The 23336-nt window shown below is 50.1% G+C and overlaps 1 protein-coding gene across 2 annotated transcripts; it reads left to right on the forward strand.

Moving 5' to 3' along the window:
* The first annotated feature begins 1411 nt into the window (after positions 1–1411).
* Positions 1412–16798, forward strand: Tgif2 (TGFB induced factor homeobox 2). 2 transcript variants are annotated; one of them, XM_020175269.2, is made up of 3 exons: positions 1412–1655; positions 5084–5309; positions 14155–16798. In XM_020175269.2, exons 2-3 carry the CDS (start codon positions 5118–5120, stop codon positions 14674–14676), a joined length of 714 nt encoding a protein of 237 aa, XP_020030858.1. In that variant the 5' UTR covers positions 1412–1655; positions 5084–5117; the 3' UTR covers positions 14677–16798. The 2 variants fall into 2 exon arrangements, with proteins under 2 accessions (XP_020030858.1, XP_073930806.1); XM_074074705.1 differs by lacking the exon at positions 1412–1655 and adding an exon at positions 2352–2474.
* Positions 16799–23336: the final 6538 nt, after the last annotated feature.

Genomic DNA, 23336 nt, shown 5'->3' on the forward strand with positions numbered 1-23336 from the left:
AGCAACTTTATGTTTCTTACCTTAAACTACCAAGCCTCCCTTTTTCTTTCAGAGGGCTGTGGATAGAGCACCACTTGGCCAAGAAATGGTTTGTGGCTACCACTCTGGGTCTCAGGTTCCCCATCTCTGTAATAGAAAGCACTGGGCAATGTTAACTGACATTTTACATGCAAAGACATCTTGGTTCTAAGTATCTGCAAGGAAGTCTAGCAGCTACAAAGTCCCGGTGCACCTTAAGTAAGAGTCACTTCACTCAGTATTAGGCCTTTTGCAGGTGGGGGGGAGTGGATACTGTTCCCAGAGTTCTTTGCTACTAAAGTGCAATTAGAACTAAAAGCAGCGTGATGCCTGTAGTCTCAGCTATCAGCTACTTGGAAGGTTGAAACTGGAGGATAACAGCCCACGAGTCTGAGATCAGCCTGGACAACTTATCAAGACCCCAAGAAAACAACAAAAATAATAAAAGAAATAAAAGAAAGAATTAAAGAAGCAAAAAGACCAAAAGCTTTTGTTTTCAAGGCTGTTGATTTCAAAGCTCAAGGGCCCTAGATATGTGTGATGAGAAAAGAGGCCAGGAAAAGGCCTCCCCAGGCTTGGGTGAGTGTCGGCCCCTTCGTATTTCAGTGTGGTGGAGAGAGTTAGCCAGTATGTAGAGGCCAAGGAAAACCTCCAGGGGAAAATAAACCGGTCAAGACCGCTGGGAGCACCTAGACTGATCGGACTCTGCTCGGTCCAGGAGCAGCAAGCTCGGGCTCCCTGTCAGACCCACCTGGGCCAAACGACAATGGCAGACTGTGACAAAAGCAAACGCAGACCCTCTCTGCGGCTCCCAGATAAGCAAGCACTACCCGTCACCGAGGACTGGGTGGGATGGTAAAGTGCGGTGGGTATCACCACCGCTTCTTGAGCCCTGCCCCCTCGTGCGTGCTAGGCCTTAGCTACCTGCTTGGGGTTTTGTCCCACGAGGCCTTCTCCCCCACCTCACGAGCTGAGGCCTGAACAGGCGTTGCATTCTGGGCCAGGTCTCTTACCAGCTGGGGGTAAGTCTCCGGACTAAGTGGACCTCAGTTTCCCCCTCCGTGCAATGGGAACCATCCCCGCTCCGACTGCAGACCCGAAGGAGGGAATGAACTTCCAGAGGTCGGGGCTGGCACAGTTTGTCCCTCCGGTAGCGCCCCACCCCCGGCGAGGAGCACACAGTAGGCGCTCCGGAAACGCTCGCCAAGGAGGAGCGGGCTACTTCCTGCCCCCAAACGGACTCCCGGGGTCCGGCTCCCACCGCTCCCTCCCCAGACCATGTGGCATTCCTGAGGGGGGGTGGGCGCAGGAAGAAGGTGCCCGCGCCCGCCCCCTCCGGCGCGGTGGGCGGGGCGAAGCCCCCCGGCGCCTCGGGCCCGCCCCGCGGGGGTGGGCGTAGCTGGCCGCGCTCCGCACAAAGTTTGTTTCGGCCTCCGGGCGGTGGGGGAGGGCGCGGCGAGCGCGAGGGGAGGAGAGGGGATCTGACGTCAGGCCGCGAGGTGCTTTCCAGCCGCGAGCTGTCAGGCGGGTGTCAGGCCCGGCAGGTACGCGGCGCGCTCCCCCGGCGCACCCCGCCTCGGCCGGGACGCCCCCGCACTCCGCCCGAGGCCGCGTGGGCCGGAGAGTCGCCGGGAGAGGTCAGTGCGGGGCGCCGGAGGGGCGGAGAGGGGGGTGGGGGCGCGCGGACAACTTGGAAAGTTTCTTTTCGCGGCCGGGCGGGGGAGGGGGCGTCGTCCTGGCGCGTGCGATGGTGGGTGTGTGAGCCCGGGTGTGTTTGTGAGTCCCGACTGCGCCGCACTGGCGGGGGCCGGCGGGGGCCTCGCTCGGGGCCTCTCGGGGGGGCCCACTTTCCTAGGATCCCACCCTGGGAGACGGGCCGCCGGTGCCCCGGAGCGGGTGAGCGCGCGGGGGGCGGATTTGTTTGGTTTCAAAAGTGCACGTTGCTAACCGCCGGCAGGGCCCCCCCGCCCGCGGCCGAGCCGGGGAGGGGGCCGCAGAGAGTGACAGCTGGGGGTGGCGGCCGCGAGAAGGGCCGCGAGCGGGGAGGGCTGGGGAGCCCGCGCGAGTTCCCCTTTCCTTTGGAACAAAGGAAAGTCTGTCTCTGAGGCATCTGTCACTCCTGGGCGGGCCAAGGCAGCGGGGCGCGTGGGGCCGGCGACGCGGAGAAAGTTTGTGCGCGCCGGGACCCTGGGGCAGGCCGAGGGGGAGCCGAGCCTCCCGCGGGGGAGGCGCGCGTTCCGGGGGCAGGGGGCGGCCAATATGGAGTCCGGGCGCCGGACCGGAGGGGGGGGCGGTGCGGAGGTGGGAGCCCAGCCCCCTCCTCTCCCCTCCCCCTCCGGGCCGAGTTCGGAGCACAAAGCCGAGCGCGCACGCTCCGCGGGCCCCGCGCCCCGAGAGTCAGCGAGCGCCGGAGAAGGGGGTGGGAAGCAAACTTTTTCCTGCCCCGAGACGGACACGTGAGTTTTCTTTCTTCCGGAACCCTCGCCCCCCGCCCCGGGATGGCGGGCCCGCGGGAGAGCTGTTGCGCCCCTTCTGACCCTGGTGGGGGGTCGGGGGGTTGCGAGCGCTCCGAGCGCTGGCCGACTCCTCGCCGCCCCGGGAGCCATGTGCTCCGCTCCGCCTGGGCCGCGGAGGAGGAGGAGGTTGCGCGCTTTGTGTGAGCTACTGGGAACCGGAGCCCGAGTGGCGGCTCGGGGGAGTGTCGCCCCAACTGGGGAAGTTGTCAGAAAGTTCCTGCGGGAGTGGCTGCAGGTGGCCTGGTGGGAGTGTGTAGGAGAGTGCTTGTGTCCAAGGGGTGCCGTCGCGGGCCAGCCGGGGTGGGAACTGATCGTCCAGTTTTTTTTCCTGTCGAAGAGACGGTGGGCGGGTGCAGGAGTTGGGGCCAGTTGCGGGGGTCACGTTCGTTCGTGCCAAGCTGTGTGTGGTGCTCTTAAGTGTCGGTGAAAATCATGGGTGTGCAGGACGTGACCAGAGGGTCCTGCCGGTTATCCGAGAGCTGTTAAACTTGCGTGGCGTGGGGGGTGTGTCTTGGTGAGTAGGGGTGCCTATGTGAGGAAGTCGTTCACTGCAGGCGGGTCTGGAGTGGGCCGAGGTGGAAAGGTTTGTGCAGACTGAGGGGTCATCCCCAGAGCCCACGCCTGGAACCCTGCAGACTGGGTTCTGGCTGGCAGCCAGGGTGGAATTTGTACAGATAACCTTGAGTAAACTTCTCGCAGCCTGCCAGGGCTGCATCCCCGAGGCTGGATCCCAGCTGCCCTGGCGGCTGGAAATGCCTGACCGCAGCAAGCAACCTGCTTTTGGTGCGCTCTGACCAGTGACACCTCTAAACTGTGCTTGTCTCACTTCCAGGTGACCTGGCTGAGGGTAGACCCTTCCCTCGAAAGCCTGGCCTAGGCCGCCCAGAGATCTGGGCTCAGGCCCAACTAGAGGAAACAAAACCTGGGAGATGCCAGTCTGTGTTGGCCGGGCCTGCCAGGGAGCTTTTAAAAGGCTGAGAAGGGAGGAGCCTTGAGATTCAGTCATTGCCTTGGCCTAGAACTTTTTGTTTTTAAAATGTAAATTTTTTTTCTACTTGTGTGATCAGAACTTTGGAGGATAAGCAGCTGAGTTACATTATCTAGGGAAAAACCTTCTTTCAAGTGGAGGAGGAGGCTTCAAATCCACACAGGGGAAGACAGCACTTGCCGGGCTGAGGCAGGAGGATGGAGAGTTCCTGGCTGGCCTGGGGTCCATGGCAAGACCCTGTCTTTAAAAAAAAAAAAAAAAGTTTTATTGCAAAATGACTCACATACCATACAACTTACCCATTCAAAGTATACACATCAGGGGGAGTGGGGAAAGAAAAAATGTACATACATGAGTGGGTTTTAGTATATTTACAACCGTGTGCACCCATCACATCAGTCACTACAGTCCTTTTAGGACATTTTTATGACCTAAAAAAAAAACCACCATACATTTAGCTGTCATCTCTCTGTTCTCCCCAGCCCTAATTAACTGCTAATCTTCCATCTCTGTAAAGTCATCCATTCTGGATATTCCATTATAATGTAGTCTTTTGTGGCTGGCTTCTTATACTTACCATGATGTTTTCAAGGCCCATCGTGTTGTAGCAAACATGAGGATTTTATTCCTTTTTATGGCCAAATAATACTCCATTGAATAGCTCACATTTTGTTTTAATACATCTGTTGATGGACACTTGCTTCTTTCTACTTTTTGGCTATTTGAGTAATACTGTTAGAAGCATTTTCAGATGAAGATTTTTTTTGGGGGGTGGGGATTGGGGTTTGAACTCAGGGCCTCACGCTTGCTAGGCAGGCACTCTACCACTTGAGCCACTCTGCCAGGCCCTGTATGAGGTTTTGTGTGGACCCAGGTTTACATTTCTCTTGGGTAGAAAGCTAGGAGTGAAATTGCCTGGCTATGTGATAACTCTGTGCTTACCATTGTGGTACCTTCGGTAGCATTCTTTTTTGAAACAAGGACTCATTATATAGCTCCAGCTGGACTGGAACTTTTGGTCCTCCTGCCGCAGCTTCCTCAGTGCTGGGATCACAGCATGTACCACCATGCTAAGTCTGCCAGCTTTCTTAGTTCTATTTCTTCCTCTATAAAATGATAAGAATAGTTTCTCCCTCCCAGGGATTTTTGCAACAATTCGTTGAGGTCATAGCACTCAATACAGAGCATGGAAAATAGTAGGCTTCAAATCAGTCATTGTGGTACACCCCTGTAATGCCAGCATCAGAAGGCCATGGCAGGAGTATCTTGAGTTCCCGAATAGCGTGGACCACGTAGCAAGATCTTGTCTCAAATAATCAAAAAAAAAAAAAGGAAGACAGTAAACTTTGGTTGATGGTAGCTATAATTATTTCTAGTCCTGTTCCTACTTAAGAATTCATTTCCTTGAAATGGTGGCCTTTTGCTCAGGTAGTATTGTAGCCTGGGGCTTAGAATTGCAGCTCCTCCATTTCCGGTGTCCCAGGAGCGTTTGGAGACTAGGAACAGGGTGCCTGGCACTGCATGGTAATGCTGTTCTTGTCCCCTTTGTCACTTGTCCCAGGCTCACCTGTGCTCCAGCCTAGCCCCTAGACACGATGTCTGACAGCGATCTGGGCGAGGAAGAGGGCCTCCTGTCCCTGGCAGGCAAGAGGAAGCGCAGGGGGAACCTGCCCAAGGAGTCGGTGAAGATCCTCCGCGACTGGCTCTACCTGCACCGCTACAATGCCTACCCCTCAGAGCAGGAAAAGCTGAGCCTCTCTGGACAGACCAACCTCTCGGTGCTGCAGGTAGGAGGGTCTGGGCCTGGTTCTGTCAGGTGAGAACACACAACTGTCCCTGCTCCCTGCCTCAAGGGAAGACAGCGAGTGCAGTGAGGCATTGCAGACATTGCAGACGGGTTGCAGGCTTTGCAGCTTCTGAAGGGCAAGGGATTGTTAGTGGGTGTTACTATGGACTTTGGATGGTGTGGTAAGGGGAGAAGGCATTGAGTAGCCGGGCCTCTAGTCCTGTTTGGACAAGGACTTGGTTGCAAGGGCAGCCAGGATTCTGCAGTGTGGTTAAGAAATGAGTTGGGGGCTGAGAAAGTGGCTCACATGGTAGAGCCTAGCAAGAGCAAGTCCCTAAGTTCAAACTCCAGGACTGCCAAAAAAGTAGAAAGAAAAATTAGTTGGGGTGGGGCACAGTAGCTCACACGTATAATCCAAGCTAGTTGGGATATCAGGAGGATTGCAGTTTGAGGCCAGCCCTGGCAAAGTTAATGAGACCCCATCTTAACCAATAAAGCTGGGCATGATAGAGTATGCATCTGTTTTCCCAGCTATTGGGGTAGGGTATGTAGGATAATCACAGTCCAGGCCAGCCTGGGCAAAAAAAATGTGAGAAACTACCTGAAAAATAATTAAAGCAAAAAAGGAGGGTCAGTGGAATGGTTCAAGTGATAGAGCACTTGCCTAGCAAGTCTGAGGCTGTGAATTCAAATCCCATTACTACTTAATCAGTCAAGGAAAGCGCAGAAGTTAGAGACTCTGAGTTCAAATCCCAGTTCTGTCATGGAAGATTGTGAGCTGTCTTTATAGCTTTACACAGCTACAAAGTGAGGGTTAGGTTTCTCTCCTGCTTGGTGGAACTGTTACAGGAATAGATTCAGAACTGAATGGAAAAGTGCTTCGTAAACCATGCATGAGCACCATCAAAAGATGAGGTCAAGCCAGGCACCAGTGGCTCACTCCTGTGAGATCAGAAGGATTGCAGTTCGAGGCCACCCTGGGCAAATAGTTCACAAGAAAGACCCCCATCTCTAGAATAACCAGAACAAAACGGACTGGAGATATGGCTCAAGTGGTAGAGTTCCTGTTTTGCAAGTGTGAAGCCCTGAGTTTAAACCCCAATCCCACCAAAAAAGATGAGGTCAGACTCTACAGCAGCCTCTCCTTTGATTCTGCCTGCTTCCAATCTACAGGGGCCTTTGCTCTATACAGAGCAGGTTACCCTGCATCGCCATTGCCTTGTGTTCCATTTGGCTGTCATCTCCCTGGGGATGCATGATAGGCTCTACTGTAGCACTGGACACTCACTTCTACCCATCTGGCCTCCATTACTCCCCCTTTGTGAGCCATCCAGGCCGCTTCCCCCAAGCCTGCTGCCTCCCTTTTGCTTCTGCCCTTATATAGCCCAACCTATGAGCTGTCTCCCTCCTTTACTTTCCTCTGAACCTTCTTCCCAGGCTTCTCAGCTCCTGGCCCTCCTCCATGAGGGGTCACTAAGTATTTGGCCTGTGACTCCAGTCCGCTGGCTTTATACTCAACTGGGTGGTGGTTAACCCAAGTCTGTCTCAAGAAGGGGTCTATAGTTAGAGTTGCTGCCTCTCTGAGCCTCACTGTTTCCTTATCTGAAAACAGGGAGATGCATGTGGCACTCTCAGAGGGGGTGGGGAGGAGGGAGTGAGCACCTCACAGAGCTCACTGTGAGGTGCTTGGCACCAGTGGTGCTTCTGCTCTTCTCATTCTCCCCCTGCGACAAGAAGGCTTAGGGTACCTGGCAGAATAATAAGGAGTATTTCAGTGTGCCTCCGGAGCGAGCACCCACACAATAAGCTAGTCTGGACAGGAGTAGTGGGCAGAATTAGCCACTGGTGTTCACAAAAGTGATCACTGCTGGGACAGTGCAGCAGAGGTGCAGGGCAGGGCAGGGTCTGGGGCCTCAAACAGGCCTCCCAAGAGGGATAGCCTTGAACTTATAAAGCCTGAGAGCCAGCCTCTTTGCTGGTCTACCTGCCTCCAGCCTTTCTCCTTCAATACTTTTTTTTTAATACAAAAGCAAAATTCTGATCATGTCAGACACCCCTGTGAACCCCACTGTCCTCATTGTAGAGTCCACACTCCTTAGGAGCACCCCAGCCTCGTTCTTCCTTTCCTTTCCTTTCCTTTGAACCCTCAGGTCCCTCTTCTTTCAGATCTTCCTTACCTTTCTCACTGCATGTAAACACCTCTGTTGTAGGCACTCTGATCCGCAGCCTGGGTTTTGAGTCACTGCTGTCTGTATTCCCAGGTCACCTCATACCTGTCCTGTCAAACCACTTATCACACTGTGCACACTGTATTGAAAATACTTTTAGTCAAGGACACTATTCCTAAATCTGAGAAATATACCCCTGGGCAGGTGCTCCACCACTTGAGCCACACCCCCAGCCCTCCAACTCCTTTTTAAAAAGATCTTTTTCTTAGGCAGGGCATAATAATGCACACCTGTTATCCCATCACTGGGGAGGCTGCTGAGGCAGGAGGATCTTGAGTTTGAAGCCAGCCTGGGATACCTAGTGAGACCCCGTCTCAAAAAAAAACTCTCACAGACCTACGTTCCCGAAGATGTTAACGTGATCCATTTCTATTGTATTACTTAAGTTTGTACAAACATAAAACTGGGTTAAAAAAAAAAAACTTTATTTTTGGTTTTGCTTATACACGATTATAAAACCAATTTTCAAAGAAGATAAAATTACACCTAACTGTAGGGCACCAGTAGCTCATGTCTGTAATCCTAGCTACTTGAGAGGCTGAGATGGGGGAGGAATGGGATTTGAGGACAGTCTGAGCAAATAGTTCACGAAACCCCCATCTCCAAAAACAAAAATAGACTGGAGGTTTGTTTCAAACAGTAGAACATCTGCTCTGCAAGCTAGAAGTCCTGAGTTCAAACCCCAGTCCCACATTTAAAAAAAAAAAAAATTTCCACCTACCTGCTTTAAGTGGTGGCTGGTATTTTGCTGAGGGCCCTGGGCGGGTAGTAAGACAAAGGGCTGACCTGGGTGAGTGGATGGCTGCAGACCGCTAAGCTCCTACTTGTGGTCAGTGGCACTGGATCCCTCACCTTCCTGCTGCATGCTCTGCCCCCAGCACCTGACCAGGGTCTATTCACTGAGGCTTTTGACTGCTTTTTAGAGGCTCTGAATCCTGCAGGCATGGAGAACAGAGACCTACTTTGGTTTATTGTTGTAACCCAGGTGTTTAGCCCCGTGCTAGGTATCTGGTACATAGAGGCTCAGAAAATAAACTGTTGAAATGACAGACACCCATGATCTAGTGTTGGAAACGTAGAGGCTCCTCAGTCAGGAAAAAAGAAAATTGGTTTAAGTTCTTGGAGGCATCTTTTTTTCTGTCTTTATTTTTGAAATTTTCCTTTATTATTAAAGATGTTTTCAAAATAGCAAGCACTTTACCACTTAGTTACACCCTCAGCCCCAAAGTAAGAGAAAATAAGATGAACCAAGAACCATTGCTGCTGAAGGCATCCGGAATTTTGTAAGCAGGTTTTATCTCTCCCTGGGGGTATCACTTTTGATTGTCTCCTTTAACCGGCCCTGGAGCGGTTTCATTAGCAAGTCAATGAGTCATTTAACTAACTGGTTTGCTGGTACTTGCCCAGGGCAAGGCAGTTGGGAGGGTAAGACCAAAAAAAAAAAAAAAAGTCTCTTGTGAAGGATTTTCTCAGTTCCCTGTGACTCCTAAGCCAGTTTCCAGTCTACAGGGCTGCCTGAGAGGGTTCTGGGCTCCAGTCCTTCACAGTGCAGGACTGGCTACACTATGAGCCAGGTCCAGTGCTATGTGTGGAAGGCAGTAGCAGAACAGGTACCTCCAGGTCACGTCCTGAGAAGTTTTTCCCGGGCCCTGCTGGACAGGCTGCAATCCCTGTGGTAAGACCCTGGGGTGAGAAAGGAGCCTGGGCAGTGGTTGTGGTTGACTGTGTGGGAGGAGTGGCCTGGGGCAGCCAGGGACTATCTTTATGTCCTGGGCTCTCCTCTCTGGCTCCCACAGGCTACAACCTGTCTCCTCACCTCTAGGTCTTTCCAGATGTATTTTTTTCATTTTTTGAGCTTCTGTGTGAGCTTTTTTGCTTAAAGGGCTTGCCCCACAAGATAGGTTACACTGGCAAGGTAAACTGTTGGTTCCTAAGGGTAGTCACAAAGGCTTGTTTAAAAGCACATTCCCAACCCGGGTGCTGGAGGCTCACGCCTATAACCTCAGCTACTTGGGAGGCTGAGATCCAGAGGATCTGATTCGAGGCCAGTCCAGGCAAACAGACTCCATCTCCAAAATAATTAGAGCAAAATAGAGTGGAGGCGTGGCTCAAGTGGTAGAGCGCCTGCTTTGCAAGTGTGAAGCTCTGAGTTCAAACCCAGAGGGGCACATTCCCAGCTCCAGCTCCTCCCTGCACCTGCATGGATCTATGAGGTAGATGGGAAGTAGCTATTTTAAGCCAGGTGTGGGAGGCTCCAGGCCAGCCTGATCTACATAGCTACACCTTGTCTACAAACAAAAAAGCCCAATTTTTAAAAATCACCCAGGGTGATTCCAATCTAGTCAGCAACTTTTTTTTTTTGGCAGTACTGGGATTAAACTCAGGGCCTCAGTCAGGTGCTCCACCACTCCACCAGCCAAGCCCGAAGCTTTTAAGATCACCTGGGTCACCAGGTGTTTGGGAAAGGCTCTCCAGGCCTCCACTTCTGTCCTGTCAGCTCTGCTCTTTCACAGCTGAGAAAGACTCTCTGAGAAGGCACTCTGTCTGCATTCCTTACATGCCCGTTCCCATCCTCCAGGCCTGTGTCACTGGCTCCCTGGTGGTGTGTTTCCCCTGCCCACCCCTAGCCTGGTCCCTGTCCTTCATCTTTGTCCCTGCTCCTTTCACATGGAGTCCTGTTGGATAGCAGAGATCAACTTTCAGGCACCATCACAGAATTCACCTTGGCGTTCCTCTGCCCCCTTCCAGAGGTCCGTGGGCGAGGACAAGTCACCCACTCTTTTCCTGACATGAGTGAGGTGTCTAGTGGGGTACAACCCTTGCCTAATGCCCTCAGAGGTGCATGTTTTAAGGGACACAGACACACAGATGCTAAGCCACCAAGTTTTCTGTAGCAGGGTGAACACTTGGGGCATTGTTTGAAGGGGCTGTTTGTCCGTTCTCTTATCGTAAGCCAAAATGGAGGTGCATCTAGGGGCGAGATACTCAGCCTGGCTGCTGATCAGGCATCCTTCCCCAGCCACACTCCTCCACCCATGGCCTGCATCCAGGGCTGAGGTGTAGAGGTAGGTGCAAGGCCCTCACATAGCACAGGTAGCTGAGGAGGTGGCTGTGGGAGCAGGGAGGGATGTGGAAGGCACAGCTCCAGCCAGGAGGGAGGGAGGGCCTCAGGCTCAGGTCTTATTTATGCTGGCAGTGGTATATGTCTGTCTGGTCAAATTGCAGCCTGTATACTTGTGACCTGGAAGTTCTGGAACCTCCTTGTTCAGGACTTCTGTTTCTGTAGTGGAGCTCACTGCAGAATCCATCCCATAGGCTGCTGAAGGTTAAATGAGTATTCAGATCTAAGCTTGGTGTTTTGTGTTCAAGTGTTGCTGTTGAGCTTAGGTGACTGTCAACTGTCCTGTTCCCATCCTGTGATAGCAAAAGCACAAAGCAGTGGAGGCTACAGCCAGCTCTGCACTCAGAGACTGTGAGACTTCGGGCAAGTCCTTTATCTGTCTGAGCTCCAGCTTTGGGGACACTGTTCCCCACCTCCCAGGTTTGAATGCAGATTAAACATTGAGGTGGCTGGCATGACACCTGGTATCAAAGGTGCTTAGTAAGTTTGTTTCCTTCCTTCCCCCTGATTAACTGTTCAACACTACCTTTCTTTGGAGCTCCCTGGCACCTCTAGCCAGGATTCAGCTCAGCCAGTGCCTGTCGTTGTGTGTGTACCTGGCTACACTGAGAGGACCACACAGTGATGTGGGGCTGCAGAGTCCTTCCATGCTGGAATGGAAAAGAAAGAAGGGCCCCAGAAGCCTCTGGTCCTACCCTGCCTGACAGGGTTTGCCTGTAGAATGAATGCATCCAGCAGCAGCCAGCTAGGGAAGGAGCCACACAAACGAGGCACCAACTCCCATCACAGATGGCTGTCCCTCAGTAGGAAGATAGTAGGTACACAAGGCTTGCTCAGATATAGGCCAAGAAAGAAGTCTGGTGATAGCCAGGGACAGAAACTGATACCACAAGTCCTGGGCATTGCTATAGTCCACTCAGGAGATGGGGAGGGGGATCCTGTCCTTTCTCCTTAGCACAAGTTATAAATGTCTGCTGAACTAAGGAGAGGAGACCGTGGCAGAAGGACCTCGAGTCAAGCCACTGTACAGACCCCTTAGTGGTTTCCCATAGTGTTTTGGGCTAGTAAGGTCCACCCTGTCCAGTAATGAGCTCATCACCAACAATACCTCCTTCCATCAGCTCCTTTTTCTGAGCCATGGTCTTGCCATGTTACACAGGTTGGTCTCATACTTCTGGACTCAAGCAGTCCTGCTTCAGCCTTCCTTGTGGTTGGGACTACAGATGTACATCACTGCACCCAGCCCATTTCCATCTTTTTCCTTCCTTCCACTTACTGATGGTCAGTCATCTACTTGTTTTATTGTCAGTCTGCACCACTAGATGGACTGTCAGTCCCATGGGGCCGAGCGCTTGTTTATCTTTGTTTGCTTGCTTGTTTTCTTGAGACAGGGTCTCCCTGCACAGCCTAGGCTGCCCTTGAATTCACATTCCAGGTGCCTGGATCATAGACAAGCACCGCCAGGCCCAACTCAGTGCCTGTTCAAAAGGCAGCCAGCAAGCACCAAGAACTGGTCTGGCATATAGTAGGCACTCAGATACTTATTTGAATGAGCAAGAAGCCCTGAAAGGGAGAGCAGAGGACTGGGGTTTGAACTCAAGGCCTTGCACGAGACAAGCATTTTACTGCTGACCCATGCCTGCAGCCAAAAAAGGCTTTGGGTTATTTTTTTTGATGGGGTCTTGCTTTTTGCCTGGGCTAATCTGGGACTGAGATTACAACTGACCACCAGCTGAGCTTCAAAGTGTGCTCACTAGGAAAAGGAGTTGGTCAAATTCATCTCGCTAGTTGATGAAGAAAACTGTAGACACACAGTACATGGCAACTTTTGGCAAACTCTGCAGTGGAGGAGGCTCACGCCTGTAATCTTAGCTGTACTCAGGAGGATCATGGGTCGAAGCCAGCCAGGCAAATAGTTCAGGAGACCCTATCTTGATAAACCCTTTACAAAAATAGGGCTGCTGGAGGGGCTCAAGATGAAGTCCCTGAGTTCACGTCCCAGTACCGCATTTTCCAGGAGGAAAAGAGGGCACTCCAGAACAGAGGGATGTGGTAGGCAAAAGACATGGGGCATTTAACAAAGAACAGGAATAAGCACAGGCGAGTAGCTTCACATGCTGCCAGGCTTAGCGCAAGAGGGATGGCGTCAGGGGACTCACAAAGATAGGCTGGGCAGCAGAGGGCTTTAATGCCCAGCCTCTGGAGCCCGGACTGGATCCTGTAGGCAGGAGACAAACAGCAGCCACTGCATTTTAGAAAGACACTGACTACCCCTGAAGAAGCAGCTAGACAGAGCTAAGAAGCTGGGGGATATTCAAGAGTTCAGGGCTCAGGCGTGATGCATGCCTGTAATCTCAGCTAGGATCATGGTCTAAAGCTAGCCCAGGCAAAAACCAAAGCCCTGAATTCAATCCCCAATACTGCCCAAAAAAAAAAAAACGGGTTTAGGAGTACAACTAACTTAATGGTAGAGCACTTAGCTAGTACGAACACACACAAACACACACACACACAAAACATAAAAGAAATCTAGACAGATAAGGGGTAGGGTTCCAGACATGTGTCCCCCAAACCACAGGTACGTTGAGCTTTGTAGCATGCCACAGTGGTGAGGGTCATGCCTCTTCGTCCAAGTATTGCTACAAACAGTAATTTTTCTTCTCCCCAAAAGCTCCTTGGTGTCCCCTTGGCTCTTCCCCAGGTCTGTAGTAAAACTCTGCAGGTCTGGGAGTGAATCAGTCCTCCTCATCCATCCACACCCAGCAGGCAGCAGGTCCAGCACTTCCAGTTTCCTGAACAGATGAAACATTTGTCTTGGGGAGAATGGGGAGATTGAAACAAGGTTTTGCTGTATATGTATAAGCCAGGCTGGACTCACAGTTGCTCAGTAGCCCGGCTGGCCTCAGACTCAGGATCCTCCTAACTCAGCCTCCCTTACTGGAATCTGAACTCCCTGCTTCCAAGTCTCCTGTTTCCAGTCTATTCTGCACCAGGCAAGTAATTTGGGCTCCCTACTGCCCTAAGAGCCCAACCACATAGGCCTACCTTCTGCGTTTGTCACAGGTGCTCTGCTGCCCCCTGCCAGTCCTCCCTCCTCACTTCCTAGTCCAGCAGCTGCTTGTCCTTCAGATCCCTACTGAAGAGTGGCATCGTGAGTCCACTGGCCCTCCTCACCCTTGTCTCCACTAGCACCATGGTGCACAGGTGCAGTTTCCTATGCCACTCTACCAGCTCTTTTTTGTGTTGGATTTTTTTCAAGATAGGGTCTTGCGAACTGTTTACTGGGGCTGGCTTCAAACTGTGATCCTCCTGATCTCTGCCTCCTGAGTAGCTGAGATCACAGGTGTGAGTCACCGGTGCCCAGTGCGTTTGTGTGGTTTCTTCGCTGACTCTACTCCCATAGGAACCTCTGAGGGCTGGGCTGCTGCAGCCTGAAACGTGGGTGCTTCACAGTTGTTTTGGATGGGGTTAGCTGATCAGTCTCTTGCTCCTTCCAGATATGTAACTGGTTCATCAATGCCCGGCGGCGCCTGCTTCCAGACATGCTTCGGAAGGACGGCAAAGACCCTAACCAGTTCACCATTTCCCGCCGCGGGGGCAAAGCCTCCGATGTGGCCCTTCCCCGGGGCAGCAGCCCCTCAGTGCTGGCCATGTCTGTACCAGCCCCGACCAATGTGCTCTCCTTGTCTGTGTGCTCTGTGCCGCTCCACTCGGGCCAGGGTGAAAAGCCAGCAGCTGTCTTCCCACAGGGGGAGCTGGAGCCTCCAAAGCCCCTAGTCGCCCCTGGCAGCACACTTACCCTGCTGACCAGGGCTGAGGCTGGAAGCCCCACGGGTGGACTCTTTAACACGCCGCCGCCCACGCCCCCAGAACAGGACAAGGAGGACTTCAGCAGCTTCCAGCTGCTAGTGGAGGTGGCACTGCAGAGGGCGGCAGAGATGGAGCTCCAGAAGCAGCAGGACCCCGCACCCCCATTGCTGTGTGCTCCCATCCCTCTGGTCTCTGAGAACCCCAAGTAGGTGTCAGCCACCAGGCAGCTCAGGCCGAGCCCACTGTCCGGGGCTTCCAGTTCCTTCCCTTCCATACAGAGGGTTTTCCATGGATCACTGCCAGGCATCAGGATCATCTCCTCTGTCCAGAGGTCCCAGCAGGAAGACGCCAGCGTCACTGCACTGTGACGGGACCTCTCCTCTGCTGACTGCCGGTTCTCCAGGCCTCCTCGGTGAGGGGACCGAGGGATCGGAGACAGGTGTGCTGCTGCTGCTGCTGCTGCTGCTGCTGCTGCTTCTCCAGAGAAACCCGGGACGCCTGTCCCAGCTGCTTCCTGGGCTGGGCTCAGGAAACCTGCCAGGCTCAGACCTCAGTGGGTCCCAACTGCCCTTGAGCTGTGCCTTTGTCAAGCCAGGTGTGCACATTCCAAGTTCATAAGCAGGGACAAAAGAAAAGAACCCAACAGATGTCCCAGAACCGACTCCAGTTGAATGTTTCGATTTTGCTAAACTGTTATTTTTCCCTTTTTGCTGTGGTTTGCATTGATGGCAGTAGTTAGCCTAGGTGTGGGGCAGGAGACCACGTCACATGGTGGAGTCTAATAAAATGGAGATGGCCCACCACGCGACTGCCAATTGTTGTACAAGGAAGGAGGATTTTTATTTGGGGGACCAGCTAAATCTCTGCAGTAGTGAGAAGTTCCAAATGGTTGTTTTATTGTTGGTTTGGTTTACCAAATAAATGGGGGGAGTGTTTAAAAAAAGTATGGGCATTGGCTTTCTTTGCACCAGGCACAGAAGGGGGGGTAAAGCCACAGCCACAGGTGAGCCTGACACTCTGACGACAGCTTCTAGATGTACAGCAGAGAAAGATGATAAAAACCAGAGAGGTGTTTGTTTTTGTTTTTGTTTTTGCTTTTACTGTATTGGGGGGAAGTGGGGGGGAGTTAAAGCTAGACTGCTAGTTAAGCAGTGGATTTTTTTTTTCTTTCTTTCCTTCTTTTTATTGTTTCCCCTTCTTTGTTCTTGAAGGCTTTACCCGCAGCCTGAGTTTTGGATTCCTTTAGGAACTGGGGCTGGAATGTCCTGCTTGGAGGGAAGAGAGCCATCTGCTGGCCAGGAAGCCTTCTACTACTCCAGCAGGGGGTGCTTTTCCCTCCATCCTGGAAGGAGCCCTTCTTGGAGGCCCAGTGCCTGTGGCTGCCTCAGCAGCTGCCTTCACAGGGAGCTGAGCTGCAAATGGGGTAAAAGCTAGGGAGCTCGGAGTGTCTTTGTTTCATCTTCCTTTAAATTGGAGTTGCAAGGGCCATTCCTAAATTTTTCCAGTGAAACATAACCACAGGTGGTCATCATCCCCTCCCTCTCCCTGCTTTTTATTTTGCTGTTTTGTTGCTGATAATGTTCAACAGCAGTATATCTGCCCCATCTTTATATATCCTAAGAAACACTAATCCTAGGTTGTTATTAGCCAAAATATTTTTCTTCTCAGTAACAATGTTCCTGGGCCAAAAAATATGTTTCCCTGAAGTTACCAGGTTGGGCAAGGGAAGGGCTTCCTGGGTGTTGACTGACTTGGGTGAGCCTAGCCAGGAAAAAGGCAGAACACTGCTGTCTTTTCTAGAACCCCTGCCACCCGTGAGGGGCTCCCCACCTCTCCTGAGAAGCTTGGCCCATCCCTTGCTGTGGGAGTGGGAATAGCTATACTCTATAATAGGCAGGCATGTTTCCTACATTCTGCCTCCTCCTGGCCTCCTCCTCCTGAGGTCCAGCTGGGGAAGGATAAACACTGCAGCTTCAAGTTAGCTGAGGCTACTGTTTATCCCCACCTCCAACCCCCCGCAGTGTCTGAGTCCTGTGTGACTGTTACCACGGGATCCTGCAGTAGGTGACTTGGAGTATATCGGGCAGGGGTGAGATTTTCCCTCCCCACAGTGCACTGAGCAGGAAAGGTGGTCAGGGTTCTGGAAGCCATGCTGCTGAATTCTGTTTGGCATTGCCCCCCGGTGTGAAGTGGGGCTGCCTCTGCTTAGGTTTTTGTTGTAAGATAAATGTGGAGGAGCACAGTTACCCATTGAATTATTTGAGCAAAAAACTACTGTAAATAACTTTTGTTTTTGTCTTTTGTCAAATAAAGTTGTTTTGTTTTTGTTTATTTTTAAAGTAGAACTGAGTTCTTGGTTGATCCACCGTGGCTCTGGGGACAGCTGTTTGGGGTTTCAACTGCCTTGCCTCTTTCACTCTCTTGGTAGCTGTCTGTGAGTTTTGTATCCACTACCCAATCCCTTTCCATAGCCCATTTGGCATAGTCTAGGCTTCCTGGGACCAGGAGTTAAGCTTTGGTGTTGCTAAGTGACCAGGGTGTGGATTTGGAACTGGCAACTTCCTCCCTGTCCTCAGTGAGGGAGAGCCCACTGCGTCGGAAGTCAGCCCAGAGCAGCAGATGTGAGACTGATGCTCCAGCTACATCTGAAACCAGGACCCCTCTACTTCCCTGCTGTGTTGGCCAACAAAGTCCCTTTACTTAACCTAGCTGTGGATGCATTTCTGCCACACAAAAAAGTCAATACAGTAATTACAGCCCCAAGTACAAAACCAAAGGAGTGAATGGCTGTGCTGTGTGCCCACTGTGGGAAGTATTCACTCACATTCCGTACATACACATGCAGAAGAAAGATGTGTTACCTTGTAGGTAAAGTAACCAAGTGGAGGTTAGTTACCTAAGCTCAGCCGTTAAGTGTAGAGCAAGGGTTTGAATTCAAGTCTTCAACGTCACTCTGAAGTCTCCCCAAAACCTAGTTGTATTAATTATGAGCAGTGCCACCTATTGCCGTCCAATGGTATGGACTAGCACAAGTTGGCTTTATTGTGACCTTTCCCACAGGCTCCTCCGTTAGGAATTTGGAGAGAGAAGTCCCTGAGATTTCAAAGCCTTCACTCCTTTATCCACTCATCCTAAGTCCCAATCTTCCAGCTTCTGGGCTTCTCTGTCAGTAGCCCCCAAACTGGACACAGCCCTGGGGCTCGTGAAGAATAGAGAAACGCTGGAAGGGCTCTTTTGTTGGCATCTGAAAATGAGTATTAACGTTCTCTTGGTAATGGTTTGAATCTGAAGGCCAGCTGGTGGGCTTTGGGAAGTGACTGGGTGGTGGGGACTCTGACTTCATCAGTGGCTGAGTCCATTGATGAATTCACAGTTTGGGGGCATTATTAGGAGCTGGGACCTAGTAGAAGGGCAGGGGAGGAGGGGCTTGTTCCTGGCAACTTCCTATGTGTCTCCCCCATGCCCCGGGAAGCAGCTTTGCTCCACCGTACGCTAAGACTGAGCCAAAATACAAGCTTTATTCACTCTTTTAAATGGTTTCGCTCAGGAATTTGTTACAGCAATAGAAATTTGACTCGTGCACCCCAAAACAGAGAAGTGCTTCGGATGGTACAGAGGATGCCTAAGGAGAAAAGGCGTCTACAAATACTTTTCAAAGAACTAGAAGCAAAATTCTTGCATCAAATTTCAAACTGATGTGCCCTGGAGCAACTCAGAACAGTGTGACTAGCACTCCTCTGAGACTAGGAAGCGTCCTAACAGCCCCACGTAGGAAAGACTTTTTTTTTTTTTTTTTTTTTTTTTTTGGTGGTATTGGAGTTTGAGCCTCAAGCTTGCTAGCCAGGTGCTCTACCAGTTGAGCCACACCACAGCCCTTTTCATTTATTGCTTTAGTTATTTTTGAGCTAGGGCTTTGAATTTTTGTCCAGGGCAGGCCTCAGACCAGATGCTCCTACCTATGTCTCCCACATAGCTGGGATCACAGGTACACACAACTATGCCTGGCTTGTTGGTTGAGAATGGGGTTTCACTAACTTTTCCTGGGCTGGCCTTCTGGGTGGCTAGAATTACAAACATGCTACCATGCCTGGCCAGGAAAGACTTTTGTTTTTTGAGTCAGGGTCTCAATATGTAGCCCACTCTGGCCTCGAACTTGTGACCCTCTGCTTTGGCTTCCCAAGTGTAGGAGTACTGGCACGTGCCACCATTCCTGCCCAAGAAAGACCTTTTATAGTGCAGTCCCACCCCTAGACTTTTTTGGGTTTTCCTTTTTGTGGTACTGGGGATCAAACTCAGGCCCTCGCATGTACAAGGCAAGCACACTACCGCCAAGCAGCATCCCCAGCCCCCAATCTTTCAAGGTTACAAAGACAAGAAAGAGGGTCCTCCCTGAACCATTTAACTTCTTTGTTCCCAGCAATCTGGTGACCTAAAGGTCATAGGTATCCTCCCTCAGATTTTCAATTAATCACCCCAACCTCCTTATCCATGGGTCCCATATCAGACTCAACCAAAACTGTATCTGTACCAAACATATACAGACTTCTTTCTTGTCATTCTCTAAACAACACAGTATTGTTTTAGGAATTACAAGCATTTTAGAGATTCAAAATACGCAGGAGGACACGCATAGGTTGCATGCAAGTACTGCGCTGTTTGCTATGAGCCTTGAGTAGCTTCAGATTTTGGTATCCACAGGGGCCCGGGAATCAGTCGCCCACACATACCAAGAGACAACTTTAACTGACATTCACTGTACAAGCCTGGTGTGGTGGGGTACGTCTGTAATCCCAGCACTCTGGAGGCTGAGGCAGGAAGATCTGAATTTGAGGCCAGCCTGGACTACGTAGTGACACCCTATCTTAAAAAACAAAAAACAAAAATGCACATTCACTGTACAATAATTAAAAATAAAGGTAACAGAAGGGGCGTTAGGTGTAATGGAGAAGAGCGCAGCAGACATCTGGAGGGAAACGAATGAATAGAAAATACTTAGCAAAGACACTGGCACCTAGTTAGGGCTCACTCAGTACTAGTAAAACATTACTTGTAGGCAAAAATAGAAATGACCAGGATACAAAGACCTCTACTTCATGGCAGGCGCTCTTCGGAGATTTCTGTGATCCACCAACTGCATCATGGAACTGACTAACTTCTACCCCTCATAACAGCTTCCTCTCCACGCCCCACCATAAGCAGCTGGCAGTGACACAGAGCATTCAGCTTGAAGTACCATACCATGTGTTCAACTGGTGCTAGAAAACCTCACGACTCACAAAGAAATTGGTTCTACTTCCAAATCTGTCTTGCACTTCCAAATCTAACTCTTCCCCCTTAGAACACCCAAGATGTGTAGTCTAACCCACTGAATGCACCGGGATCCAGTGAGACTCCCACAGCCCAACATAGGGAAAGGCTTGGCAGAAAGGGAACCAGTGTAAGCCTCATAAATACCTTCTAGACAAAAGCTTACACCCAGCAGGGCTTCCTCTGCTTCTAGAAAGCCAAGAGGAGAGAGATTCAGGTCAGGTTTCAGGTGCCTATTTAACCTCACCTGATGTGACCTTGGATTGCACTGCAGGATCTGAGGACACTTCTAAGAAAAATGCTGACTTTCCCCACTCCTATGTGAACACAAATTTAAGAGCTTCTGAGTTAAGGTCAGACTTCACAATATAATACAAATACAACATACAAACAAGTAGTGTTTTTTTTTTCCCCTGTAGAAGTTACCTGAATTCAAATGTGATCATATATGCAGAAAACCCTACAGATGCCAAGTGCTGGGGCTTGCGCCTGTAATCTAGCTTCTCAGGAGGCAGAGATCAGGAGGATCATCGAGGTTCAAAGCCAGCCCAGGCAAATAGTTCATGAGACCCTATCTCAAAAAAACCCATCACAAAAGGGCTGGCAGGGTGGCTCAAGTGGTAGAGTGCCTTCCTAACAAACGTAAGGCCGAGTTCAAACCCCAGTACCACCAAAAAAAAAAAACTCTCTCTCTCTCTCTCTCTCTCTCTCTCTCTATATATATATATATATACATAAAATCAGTTTCTATAACAATGAACTACCTGAAAAGTTAAAACAATTTTATTTATAATAGCATCAGAAAGAATAAGATACTTAGGAACTAACCAAGCAGGTAAAATTGGAAAATGTAAGCTAAAATAAAAACCAGCTATGTGCCATTGGCTCAGGCCTGTAATCCTAGCTACTTGGGAGGCTGATATTGATTGGGAAGATGGAAGCATGAAGGCAGACTGGGCAAATAGTTTGTGAGATCCCCATCTGCAAAACAACCAGAACAAAAAGTACTGGAGATGTGGCTTAAGCCGTAGAGTGCCTGCTTTGCAAGTGTGAAGCCCTGAGTTCAAATCCCAATCTCACCCCAAAAAATTTAAAACAAAACAACTCACAGAAAGATATTAAAGACAACACAAATAAAAGGAAAGAAATCCCATATACACTTATTGTTAAGACTTAACAGTGTTTAAACATTAATACCACAGGAAGTTATCTACAGACTCATTAAGATCCTAATCCATTAAGATTTTTGGCAGAAACAGAAGAATTTACCTAGAATTTATATGGAAGCCAGGAATGGTAGCAATGACTGAGGCAGGAGGATTGCTTGAGCCCAAGAGTTCAAGGCCAGCCTGTAGGATATATTGAGACCCCTTTCCTAAACAAAATTTATATAGAATCTTAAGAAACTCTGAATAGCCAAAACAATCTTGAAAAAGAATAAACGGGCTGGTGGTATGGCTCTGTGTACCAAACCTGGTTCCAGTCCCCAAAAAGAACAAACTTGGGAGGACTCACACTTCCTGATCTCAAAACTCTACAAAGCTACAAGAATCAAAACAATGTGGTGTTGGCATAAAAACAGATGTACAGACCAACAGAATAGCATACAGAGCCCCAAATAAATACATGGATTGATATGCTCAAATGATTTTCAACAGAGGTGCCACAACCATTCAGTGGAGAAAAAACCAATCCTTTTCTTCTTTTTCCCTCCCTCTTTCCCTCCCTCCCTCTCTCCCTTGCCTCCCAGTTTCTTTTGGTGCTAGGATTTAGACAGTCTTCTCACTAATGGCTCTGGAAAAACTGAATATCCACATTCAAGAGAATGAAACTGGATCACATACAAAAACTAACTCAAGCCTACCACTGGTGGCTCATGCCAGTAAGCCTAGCTACTCAGGAGGCAGAGATTAGGAGGATCGAGGTTCGAAGCCAGCCCAGGCAAATAGTGCACGAGACCCTATTTTGAAAAAGTCCCTAACATAAATAGTGCTGGTGGAGTGGCTCAAGGTGTAGGCCCTAAAGTTCAAACTCCGGTACTGCCAAAAAAAAAAAACCTCAAAATGCATTGCTGAGAACGCAGCTCAGAAGTACAGCATTAACGTAGTGTACGCCAGGATCTGGGTTCAATCTCCAGCTCCAAAACAGAACAAAAAAAAGCTAAAGAGCTGGGGATGTGGCTCAACCAGTAGAGCACCTGCCTCGAAAGTGTGAGACCCTGAGTTCAAACTAGAGTACCACCAAAAAAAAAAAATAGGGTTGGAGGAGTGGCTCAAGTGGTAGAAGCCCTGGTTCAAACCCCAGTACTGAAAAGAAAAAAAAAAAAAAAAAACACCTTTTAGAACTGGGGGTGTGGCTCAAGTGGTGAGCACCTGCCTAAGCAACTGCTAGGCCCTGAGTTCAAACCCTCCAGTAGGAGGAGGGGACACAGTGGCAGCAGAGTCCCAGCTACTTGGGAGGGTGAGGCAGGAAGACTGTTTGGGTCCAGAAGTTAGGGACAACATACCAAGACATCCCTCTTTGTCTCAAAAAAAAATTAAATAAAAATTTTTATTCATCAAAGTACACTATCGGACTGGAGGTGTGGCTCAAGCAGTAGAGTAACTACCTGTCTTGCAAGTATGAAGGCCTGAGTTCAAAACCCCAGTACCACCAAAAAAAAAAAAAAAAAAAAAAGCGAAGTACACTAGTACACTATCAACAGATAAAGAAGCAACCACAGAATGGGGACAAATTGCAAATCACATATAGGCATTAGTATTTAGAATGGGAAACTCTTAAAAATTAGACAATAACCAAACAATCAGTCTCAAAGGTGGGCAACGATCTTGAATAGACATTTCTTCAAAGATATGCAAACGGTCAATATCCACATGGAAGATGCTGAAGTAGAGAACCGCTCATCAAAACCACCATGAGTACTACTGCACACCAGCAGAACTGGCTGTTACCAAAACAACACGCACAAACAGAACCCTGATGTTCTGCTGGTGGGAATGTGAAATGGTGCAGCAGCTCTGAAAAATGGTATGGAGGTTCCTCCAAAAATTAAAAACAAGCATAGTGTTGCGTACCTGTAATCCCAGCACAGGGAGGTGGTTGCAGGGGAATTGGGAGTTGGAGGCCAGCCTGGGAAATATAGGGAGAGATACTGTCTGAAAAAAATAAAGATCTTAGGAGGGGGACTGGAGTGGAAAACGCTAGGAGTGGTATCCTGGACAAAGGAGAATCTATTGCTCGCCTAAAGTGAAGGACTAACTTCACTTTAGTGGATGCTGAAAGGGATGTAGACGTTCTTTAAGACTTAAAATTTAAGCGTTAAGAGAAGAGCGATAGAAGGAGAGCTGCAGGGAGGAAGGGGAGGGATGCAGGAGAACGGCGAGATGGGGGGAGAAAGAAAGCCTGTGCAGAGGGGGACGGGAGGGGACAGCAGAGATTTCAGAGTCAGATAGACCCAGGTGCTAGTCCAACGATTCCAGGCAAGTTTCTTTGCCTCTATAAGCTCACCGCACAGTTGGTCTCTCAACTTACTACATAGCACAATGTGCACTGCACCTACTGG

The sequence above is a fragment of the Castor canadensis genome, chromosome 5, assembly GCF_047511655.1.
Source record: "Castor canadensis chromosome 5, mCasCan1.hap1v2, whole genome shotgun sequence".
NCBI lineage: Eukaryota > Metazoa > Chordata > Mammalia > Rodentia > Castoridae > Castor > Castor canadensis.